The sequence below is a fragment of the Xyrauchen texanus genome, chromosome 49 (genome assembly GCF_025860055.1).
Source record: "Xyrauchen texanus isolate HMW12.3.18 chromosome 49, RBS_HiC_50CHRs, whole genome shotgun sequence".
Taxonomy (NCBI): Eukaryota; Metazoa; Chordata; class Actinopteri; order Cypriniformes; family Catostomidae; genus Xyrauchen; species Xyrauchen texanus.
The window spans coordinates 24078028-24089377 of NC_068324.1; the positions used below are offsets into that span (position 1 = coordinate 24078028).

The 11350-nt window shown below is 37.7% G+C and overlaps 1 protein-coding gene across 1 annotated transcript in view; it reads left to right on the plus strand.

Moving 5' to 3' along the window:
- LOC127640073 (protein LSM14 homolog A-like) overlaps positions 1-9597 on the plus strand; it is a 30588-nt gene extending 20991 nt beyond the window's left edge. The window contains exons 5-9 of the mRNA XM_052122462.1: positions 355-534; positions 891-1053; positions 1225-1263; positions 1366-1603; positions 6378-9597. Coding sequence (XP_051978422.1) covers positions 355-534; positions 891-1053; positions 1225-1263; positions 1366-1603; positions 6378-6401 — 644 coding nt within the window. The 3' untranslated portion in view covers positions 6402-9597. The remainder of the gene's footprint in view (positions 1-354; positions 535-890; positions 1054-1224; positions 1264-1365; positions 1604-6377) is intronic.
- Positions 9598-11350: the final 1753 nt, after the last annotated feature.

Below are 11350 nucleotides of genomic sequence, written 5' to 3' on the forward strand. Positions count from 1 at the left end.
CCTGTGTCTGATTTTATTTTATTGTGTTTTTTTCTGTATGAGTAAGCACATCGTGAGCAATGTACAATCCTGAGTCAAATTCCTTGCATATGTACACATACCTGGCAATAAAGCTGATTTTGATTAGCTTACAGTTTTTCACTTTTTTGTTTTATTAAATTATGTCTGTTCACTTCTGCTTTCATTTAACTCAACTGATTTCTGCCAGACCATCTCTTTTGTGTTTTATGGCTTCTGTTTGTTTAAAATAGGTGTTAGTTAGCCATATAATCTTCCTGTAGTGTAAAGGGTTATATTTTCTGTATCTCACAGGTAATTTATAGTGGTAAACTCATGTGCTCGCGTTCTCCTCAGCTCCTGGTCCTCCTGCTGCTCGCCGGGGTCGTGGCGGAGGTCATCGCGGTAGAGGTCGATTCCCCGTTAGGAGAGAAGGACCCATGCGGTTTGAGAAAGACTTTGACTTTGAGAGTGCCAATGCTCAGTTCAACAAAGATGAGATCGACAAAGAGTTCCAGAGCAAACTCAAACTGAAAGGTACAGAAGCATCAGTTCTTAACAGCAGACTGCAACATTTAATTTACATTCACACAACAATAAACCAAGAGTCATAAATGCTGTAAAACTGCTCTTTGTTACTTTAACTTCTGCAACGACTAGGAATAATTCAACCACAAATGAAAAACTGTCGTGATTTACTCAACCTGATGACGTTTCTAATGCGGAAAATGAAAGGGAAAATAATGAATATCCTGGCCCATCTTTTCCAAACACTGGCAGTTGATGGGTTTTGTTGAGAAGCAAAGTGAAATTTAAGGCGTTTTTCTGGCGCACGTTCATGGGTGCATGAGACAAGCTCGTTAAATTTGGACATTACTTTTTTCTCTGTGCAGATGAGAAGTGTGAGAAGGCGGTGAACGGTGAGGATAAGTGTGATTTAGGAGTGGACACTCAGAACAGTGAAGGAAACGCTGATGAGGAGGATCCACTGCGATCAAAATGCTACTACGATAAATCCAAATCATTCTTTGACAACATCTCCTGTGACGACACCAGGTCTGATGATACGCAGCACACACTTGCAGGGATAGGTCACACTAAATTCAATTCTGTCATCGTTTACTCACCCTTCCTTGATTTTATATAAACCTCCATGTAAAATGTTGCTGTTCAGTCCTATGATATATGAAGTTTGTGATGTTTCCCTTTGAATTGATTTTCAAACAGGAAGGTGGCTGAGAGGTCTGGAGGATCAGGTTTCCCCAGGTCAGTACTGCAGTGAAATTCCTGTACTGGACTGCACTGTTGCTATAGAAACATGGAATGTAATCAACACTAACTGATGTTTTTATGAAATGTGTTGATTAGAGAGAGGAGGCAGACATGGGCGGAGGAGCGGCGGATGAACGCAGAGACGTTTGGCATCCCAATACGGCATGGACGGGGCCGCGGGGGGTTCAGAGGCCGCGGGGGTATGGGCTTCAGAGGTGGCCGGGGTCGCTTCATCAGTCGAGGGTCGTTTGGATCTTATGCTGGCAGTAGCGGGTTTAGAGGAGGGTTCAGGGGAAGTCAAGGAGGAAGAGAGTTCCCCGAATTTGAGTACAGGGTAATGAATGAGTTTACTGCTGATTACTAATCTATGACTAAGTAGGGCCATTGATTTTAATGCGTTAATTCAGTGCGATTTAAATTATATACAAATTAATGCATCAAAAAATATGTAATTATTCATTAGGGCTGGGGGAAAAACAATCAATTCTGTTGCAAATTGTGATTGAGACAAATGATTTTAAAATCATCTCTCTGATGAAAAATCTATTTTAATTTAATATAAATAAAATTCTTTACTTTTAGTCCTTTTAATGTACAGCCATCAAACATGGCTAATGTGTTCACTTTTATTTATTTGAGTAAAAAAAGTTTGGTGGAGAGTGTTTGTCAGAAGTCATTCTGCAGTCTCTATCTGACACTATAGTAAATGGTAGGGATGTGATTATCTGCCAAAAATGCCATTCGATAATCAAGGAGCAAAAGTCGAATACTGTTCGAAAATCGGAAGGGAAAAAAAACGCACACTCACAATGACAGAAATTTAATCTTTTGCGGTTTGTCATCAAACAAACTGTTTATTAATTGAACAAGGAACTTGTTTTTGTTGTGTTTTTTTTTTACACAGTAGGCTAATTGGAAGAACAAAAAAAGGAAAAAAAACATTAAGCAAGACAGTCCGTTTCTACATCGCCAAACCAGATGCTCGTTAGATCAAAAAATAAAATAAATGCGGAAGGATACATGTCATAATGATTTTATGTAAACCTGCCTACTTTTTAAACAAATTAGTTTTAATCAGTGTAACTATTCATAGTCTAACGCTTAGGCATATGTCATATTCTTGTTCAAAAAAATGAGCATGTCAACATGTTCTGGGAGCGGACGTGAGCGCAACCTATTAACAATTAGTCCAGCCGCGGAGAAGACCCGCTTGGATGGCACAGAGGTCGCAGGCACACTCAAGTAGGAGATTGCTAACTTTGCCAGGCGGGGATATTTCTTCTCGTTGGCCTTCCACCATGTCATGGGGTCAGCGTTCATTGGTGGGCATATGTCTTGACAGTATTGCAAGAGTTCGGTTGTGGCTGTTGCTGTCTGCTCGATGTTATCATCGCCAAACAAAACAGCAATCGCGGCAGCAGAGAGGGTGTCATTTCGTGGATTTTTAGCCGCTGGTGGTTCGGTAGACCTTTCTCCCTTTACGTCAGTGTCTCCAGCGTTATCAATGCTGGACAGGAGGTCTCTGACTTCGGCCTGCACAGCGCCTCTAACATCGTCTGTTGCAAATCTCAGGTGCTTGTGCCTTGGGTCTAGGAGTGATGCGATGTATGCAACCTTTCGTGCGTTGCTGACTTCTGCAGGACCGAGTCTCCTTTCCAGTGATACAGACACTGTGCTTTTGAATCCCTTGACTTTGGCGTTCTCCCCTGGGATTTCTTTGAGATGCTTGGACAGTAACGTTACGGTCACCGGGTACACCATGGAGACGGACACTTCATATTCCCCACACAAGGCAGTAGTGGCACATTTTAGCGAGTGCAACACGGGTAAGACCTCCTCCATTACAATCCAACTATCATCTGTCAATTCTAGGGTGTGTGCGTCTGATAGCTTAGTGACACTCCTGTCTGATAAGGCAGCACACACTGCCCATCGCTGCTCCAATAAGCGCTGGAACATGTCATACACCGAATTCCACCTGGTCTTACAGGATTGCACTAACTTATGCTCAGGTAAATTCTGGAGTTGTTGCTTTTGCTTTAATGCCTGTGTTGCAACTGTGCTGTGGTGGAAATGGGAAACTAGGTGATTAGCAGCTCCAATTATGTGTTTTATGTTCGGTAGTTTGAAACCATCGTTTATTGCAAGTTGAAGTGTGTGTGCAAAACAGGGCTGTGAGTCCCATTCAAATTCATCATTGGCGTTGGCCAAAACCATGTTTTTTGCGTTGTCATGCACGCAGGCTGTGACCTTTCCAGTTAGCCCCCACTGGTCGCGAGCATTAAAAAGAACAAGTGCCAGATTTTCAGCCGTGTGTCGCTCTGGCATGGCTTTGGTCTGCAGAACGGCACTCTGCATCTCCCAGTTAAGCATGTAATGGCAAGTGATCGTAACATATGATTCAGTTGTCAGTGCCGTCCACGAATCCGTGGTCAATGAAACTGTACGAGCACTCGCTAAACGGCGGCGCAGATCAGTTGCACTTTCACCATGCATTTTTTCTACGCTGGTTGTGATTTGTCTTTCTTGTTGGAATGGTGTATTCAGGCTCAATGAATTTCATTAACTCCCGGAAACCTTCTCCTTCAACAACGCTGACAGGGAGCATATCCTTAGCTATCATCTTAGTAATTAGCATAGTGATCTGCTCACTGCGCCTAGCATCCAACTTACGTCTACCCAAGAAACTAGCCATTGACTGCTGCGTGCTGCCTGAGGATGATGAAGCTGCTGCCGGGTGCTTTGATCTCAGGTGGCTATGCATCGTTGTTGTAGAGTGGTGGTATGCCAGCTTTGCTTGGCATAATTTACACTCAACTTTATCATTGTTAATTTTTTTAAATGAGTCCCACACGGAGCTTCTTGGTTGTTGCATGTTTGGTCGCAGAGTTAACGGCAATGATCTTCTTCTTTTTTTTTTGTTTACACTATGTACAAAACGTGTACCCTAGCTAGATCACGCAGTAGGGGGTTTCATTCATGTTAGCGACACCTTGTGTCCCTGACCTGAAAATACCCTGCTGCGCGATCTGTGATGGTAGGTGCGGAAAATATAATGATATTCGAAAAAGCTATTTTATGATCGAATTTCGCACGCAGTTCGACTATTCGACCATTCGAAGATCACAACTCATCCCTAGTAAATGGTTTGGCTCTATAAAGGCTTTTAAACTGTTGGATGCTGTAAACTTGTCGCGCCCCTGCATTATTTATAATCTAACAGCCAGGGTATTCATGCACTGTGGTGGGTGATTTTGCACATTTACCCACCACTGTCGACAAGAAAAGCTGCTAGTGGTGTCGGGATGCTTGAGTTTGGATTCTGACTTGAGTCACGAGTCCAATTTTAATGGACTTGGACTTGTCATGGAGCCTTTGGGACTACTGCTGAGTTCATGACATTTGTGATGCAATGAAATAAATAAAACATAAATTAATGAACACATCTCTGTGTGCATGCAGCTGTATTAGCCCCTGAAGTCATAGATGTAGCCAGAGTTGTTTCGCTGTGTTTAAGCGAAAAACAGCGAGAGACACTCATCAGTCAACCAATACACTTGAATGTTACAACTGCATACTACAGAGACTACTGTATAACATCAACTACAGAAGTGGCTGGCACATCGAAAACACCATGATGGGTATGTTTCCAATGTAATAGAAACTAAATAAGGCGGTTTCACCCGACACGGGACCTGACAACTGGTACAATTGCGTCTGCCATTTGTGCAGCTAAAACGGTGCTCGCGGTTAAAAACGTAGAATTAAGAACTTCACTAAGTCACCCACATCCTGTCTCTCACAGTTTACTAAAAACAGCATATAAAAATAAAATACATAAAAATAGTATTAATATTATATATTGCTGATAATATTGCTTATCAGCTTGAACTGGTCCATAATAGCTTGGTGAATTAACTGTATCTTTTTAAATAGTTGGGCAGGGAAAAGCGGTATTGCTAAAGCAAACAGCAACTCTAAACAGATAAACAGCACCTATTTATTATTGATTGACTATATCCAGAGCACTGACCAGCTGCTTAAAATACATTCTTTTACAGCATTTGTACAACATTCAAACATGCACAATGAAATGTTTTGTTTATAATTTAATTATAGACTATAAAATGTATTATTCGATGACAGAGTTTGTGTATGAAGCTAAACTTCATGCTACAAGATTTACAAGATTTTCATCTACAATTTAGCTGGTTATGAAATTATTTTTTTCAATGTTTATTTTTAATGTAAAACAGGGTAACTTATGCACGTTTTTTTTTTTTAGCCTATATCTCTGACACTTTTGAATTTATGACAAAATTATTATTAATATTTTTGCGGTTAAAGAAGAGCTCAATTAAATTCTTTGGTTGTAATTTAAAGATTTCGGACTGATTGCAGACCAACGCAGCTCCTATTCAAGCAAATATCAAGTGGAGGGGAAAATTAACAAATAATTGAAATGTCAACAGAATGCCGTAAGAAGTGTGTTGAAGGACAATTTTGACTTCATACTCCTAAAGCATATGCTTTCATTATGAAACCACTTTGTTGCATTTCATATATATATATATTTTATGATCCGTATCCTGCTGAACATAATTCAGAGGTGGTTTTTGTTACATTTATATTGACAAACTCTTTTTCTTAGTTGTGAAGTTTAAAATAAACTTAAAATATTGATGTTGAGTTTACGGTTACAATTTTAATTCAGATTAATGAACAAATTTATTCAAACTCAACTCTGACTATTTAAATAAGTGACGTCTTTTTGTTCCTTGAACATTTCCTGCTGTTTGTATGTTCCAAACAGGATAAATCACCTTCCACAGAGACTTTAAATGGAGAGCAATCATGATAGTCATGCTGTAAGATCGCTTCACACTAAATTTTCAATCAAAATAACAAGTTTTGAAAATAAATGTTGCATATGCTCAATGTATGTGTATTTGTCTACAGAACTCATTGTTAGCATTTAAGCGTCATTTAAGAAACTTCAATTCAGTCAAGTGTCAACATTTGACCAGTAGTGCAGGTTTATTGATTTTCATATTAATTTAAAACTGTAAACAATCATTCAAACTTTCGTCTTAATTTTGTTGTTTCAGAAGGATAACAAAGTGGCTGCATAGTGATGGGGAAGGATCCAGAAGACCAGATTTAGGGAAATGCATTTCTGGTCACAAGTTTCGATGAGAATGTGTGTTGTAAATCTGTCACCAGCACTGGGGTTCTGTTGTAAAGCTGGATGTAAATCAAACGTCTACTCCATTTCTTAAGGAGTGGATCAATTTAATTTTTTTGAATTGTTAAATTTTAGTCAAATATTTCTAGATGGTTTCAAATATATAATAATTTCTGAGGGAGTTTTTCTTTGTTTGGTTTTATTGTATTAACATCCCATACCTACTCCTGTATTTGATCATATGTTAGCTGTTGAATACATATAACAACATTGTGATGGTTTTGATTACAGAAATAGTTGCATTTTTGGGGGGGTCATACAGTATCTTACAGTCAACATTTAGCATCAGTATAGGTCTGCAAGTTCTGGATTTCTTGTACACCTTATTACTTTATTTTTCTACATAATTTAATTGATTTCAAATTTAACTTCTAAATTCCTGTACAAGTAGTAGTTACCCCCCCCAACTTTTTTTGTAAGTATTAAATATTTTTTGGAGTTATCAGTCTCTATAAGAGGTGTGTAGTTTACGGTGAGATTCAGCTATTAAAGATAAGAGGTAAGTGTCAGTATTGATAGAATTTCAAAGATAATTTAGAATAAATTACAACATGGATATGCTCTCTCTGGAAAAAAAACTTTTCAAATATAAAACGGCACAATTTAGACTAAAATGACACTAAAGGGTACCGTCTATGCATAGTTACTTCAGTGATGGGTTTATATATTATATGGATCACTTTGCTAAATGTAGTACTTTGTAGCAGACGTTTGCTGATGCGTAAATTTCTGAAGAAAATTTTGCTACTCAGTGCATCTACAATCTATGCTGCAGTTTCTTTGACAATATTTACGTTCTTGCCACTTGAGTGTTTTGATCACTTTTCTATATGGCTGTCAAAGAAAATTTTGCTAACGCTTCATAAACTTGTGTCATGACGAGAAAACTTGACGTGTGTGTTCAGATCCAGTTTTAGTCTCTACACTTGAGCCAAGTGCTATCAGCAAAGTTTTCTTTATGAAGGTTAAGATATTTGAATGAGAACTGAACTACTTCTCCAGTAGATAGTCTTGCCAATATGAATGCAAAGCGGGCTTGTTTAAAAACCAAGGATGCAATAAATGTTATGCTCTTTTTTTTTTTTCTGTCCTTGTCACAGAAGTTGGAGGTTTGATGCTTTTTAAGTGGCCTGTTTTTTTCTTTGTCTATCCATTTAATTTATTTTATGGATATGGCTGTTAGCATCACTGCAAATATGTATTCATGCATCTTGTTAAATGTATTTTGGCATATTGGCGGAAATTATAATGAAATAAACTTTGATTCTATATTATAGCATATTAAAGTGCAAATACTTAAGAGCTAAAGCTCTTTGAATTTTTTATCTTTTTGAGTATAGCACTTTTAAAGCCCTTCTGACTTGAAAATAATTGCTATTTTAAAGGAATGTTCTGTTTCTATACAAGTTAAAATCAGTCAACTGCATTTGTGGCATGTTAAAAAAAATAATAAATTGGACTTGTACCTTATTTATTAAAAAAACGAAACAAATGGCGGTTACAGTGAGCCACTTAAAATGGAAGTGAATGGAGCCAGTGCATAAATGCTAAAATACACATTATTTCCCAAGTATAGCTACAACACATACTTGTTAACATTAATTTAGAATTTTCTTAAATTCTCTTGCCAACCATATCTTTGTAACATAACACATTACAATGTGATGACATAATGCTGTAAACCCTGTTGGCAGTTTTATCCCACACATCCTGTAGAACAGATTTTATCACACTAAAATCATAGTCTTATGCCTACTTTAGAAACTGTGTGTATTTAAATGTTCCATTCACCTCCATTGCATGCCTTACCGTAACTCTGCTTTTTGCCCTATCTGTTATATACAGTATGTATTTTCCCCCAAGATGAGGCATGGTTTAAAATTATTTATATGTACACCGATCAGCCACAGCACTAAAACCACCTGCCTAATATTGTGTAACTCCCCATCGTGTGACCAAAACAGTGCCAACCCGCATATCTGAATAGCATTCAGAGATTCTATTTTTCTTACCACAATTATATAGAACTGTTATCTTAGTTACTGTAGACTATCAGTTTGAACCAGTATGGTCATTTTCCAGCCCATCTGGCACCAACAATCATCCATGTGATTATCTAATCAGCCAATCGTGTGGCAGCAGTGCATAAAATCATGCAGATCTGTGTCAGGAGCTTCAGTTAATGTTCACATCAACCATCAGAATGGGGAAAAATGTGATCTCAGTGATTTGCACCGTGGCATGTTTGTTGGTGTCAGATGGGCTGGTTTGAGTATTTCTGTAATTGCTGATCTTCTGGGATTTTCACACACAACAGTCTCTAGAATTTACTCAGAATGGTGCATTCAGTGAGGGGCAGTTCTGTGGACAGAAATGCCTTGTTGATGAGAGAGGTCAACGTCTACAGTAACTCAGATAACTGCTGTGTACAATTGTGGTGAGAAGAATATCATCTCAATGCTATTCTTAGTGAGGGTTGGCACTGTTTTTGCGGCACGAGGGGGAGCTACACAATATTAGGCAGGTGGTTTTAATGTTGTGGCTGATCTGTGTGTATATATATATATTGGTAATTGTTACAAATGCTGTCAATTGAGCTTTTACTGAAACTGAAACATTCCTTTTAATCTGACAAGATTGAATCTTCTAATTTGTCTAGTAGCACATGGATATTAAAAATAATGTATTTATAGCACAAGTATTGGAACTGTTTAAAATGAATGGGAATAAATGTTGATTTCCTGTGCTGTAAAAATATGTAAAGTTTCCATTGTACACTGAAACGAAGACACTTCAGAAATTGCATTTCGAATTAATGTTGCATTCGGGGTCAGATACATTCTTTTGGAGGTGTAATACATTTATACTCCTTTAAACAGGAAATTGTTGCATGCAATTTATTTTACAGAAACCACCTATGTGATGAAATGCTTGTGAAGCAAAAACTGTTTTGGAAGTGTCTTGATTTTAAACTCATATGCCTTCCATCAGGGTTGATTACACATTTCTTTTAAGCCCCGGCATGGTGTCTGTTCACAACTATGTTAAAGGGTTTTTAACTAGCTGCAAAAATAAACAGTTTTACCATCTGTTGTGTACTTTTTTGGTGGGTAAATACTGGCCTTCTTACTTCAGATATGATTTCTGCGCATTAAAATCGTCTTAGTAGTTCATAATGACTGTTGGTATGAAGTTGGCATTCTTGCTTGAAATTGTGATACATGTTTGTTTTCATTTAGTGGTGAAAACATCAAGTCTTTAACACAATAACACAAAATCACAACCATTTATCATACAAATGTCAACAATATCAGCAGGATCTTACTGTAGATATGCAGTCATGTGAAGGTGATGTATTAAAGAAGAGGTTGGATATGTTAAATATATAAATAAAATTTAGCTATAAGTAGGAATGAATGGATTGAATATTGCACATGGTCGTGTGGATAAAAAGGAAAGTGTTTTGTGGCAGTTGTAACTGTTCATTATGTGGATGGCCTGAGGGAAAAAAACTGTTCCTGTGCCTGGCTGTTCTGGTGCTCTGTAGCGCAGGCCAGAAGGCAACGGTTCGATGTGTTGGGTTAATGGGGTCAAGCGTGATTTTACCAGCCCTTTGCGTTACTCTGGATGTGTACAATTCTTGCAGGGTGGGTAGGGGAGCACCAATAATCCTCTCAACAGTCCAAACTATCCTTTTAATATTGATGTCTGACTAGCTGAACCAAACCAGACAGTTATAGAATAGACTCAATGAATGCTGAATAGAACTGTATCAGAAGTGCCTGTGGCAGGTTGAACTTCCTCAGCTTGTGATGGAAGTACAACCTCTGCTGGGCCTTTTTCCACAATTGAATCTATGTGGGTCCTGTGAGATGGTAGTGCCCAAGAACCTGAATGACACTAGGCAGTGCAGTCGTTTGTGTAGAAGGAGAAGAGTAGTGGGGAGAGCACACATCCCTGGGGGGCACTGCTGATGATGGTACATGTGCTGGAGGTGCATTTCCACATTCTCACTAGCTGCTGCCTGTCTGTCAGAAAGCTGGTGATCCACTGACAAATAGAGGTGAGAACTGAGAGCTGGGTTCATTTAGTCCATAGGAGAGCAGTGCTGATGGTGATAAAAGCCGAATTGAAGTCCACAAAAGGATCCTGGTCTGATGAAGTATCACTATTAGGCTGAAATCTATCTTTACCTATTCTGAATAAAAAGAACATTTTGGTGTACAACTGCTTCGAAACCTTAGTTTTCATTTCTCCTACCTCTTCAACCAATTAAAGACAATTATATTTAAACAGGCAGGCCTACATGATTACAAACGTATGTATTGCAAAATGCCAAATTGCCAATACCGAATGTATGTATATATATATATATATATATATATATATATATATATATATATATATATATACACTTGCCTGAAATGTTTCTCATGATCTTAAAAATCTTTTGATCTGAAGGCGTACGCTTAAATGTTTGAAATTAGTTTTGTAGACAAAAATATAATTGTGCCAACATATTAATTTATTTCATTATAAAATTATATTCAACTATAATTTAATTAAAAAAAGTGTTTGAAATTGATGACTTGGACCAAATAATAAAGAAAATCAATCAATAAGTGCCCAATATAGATGGGAACTCCTTCAATACTGTTTAAAAAGCATCTCAGGGTGATTCCTCAAGAAGTTGCTTGAGAAAAGTCAAGAGTTCATGTCTTTAGTCAAAACATAATTCCCATAGTTCCATTTATGTTATTCCATAGTTTTGATGACTTCACTATTATTCTCAAATGTGAAAAAATAAATAAAATAATAATAATAATTATATATATA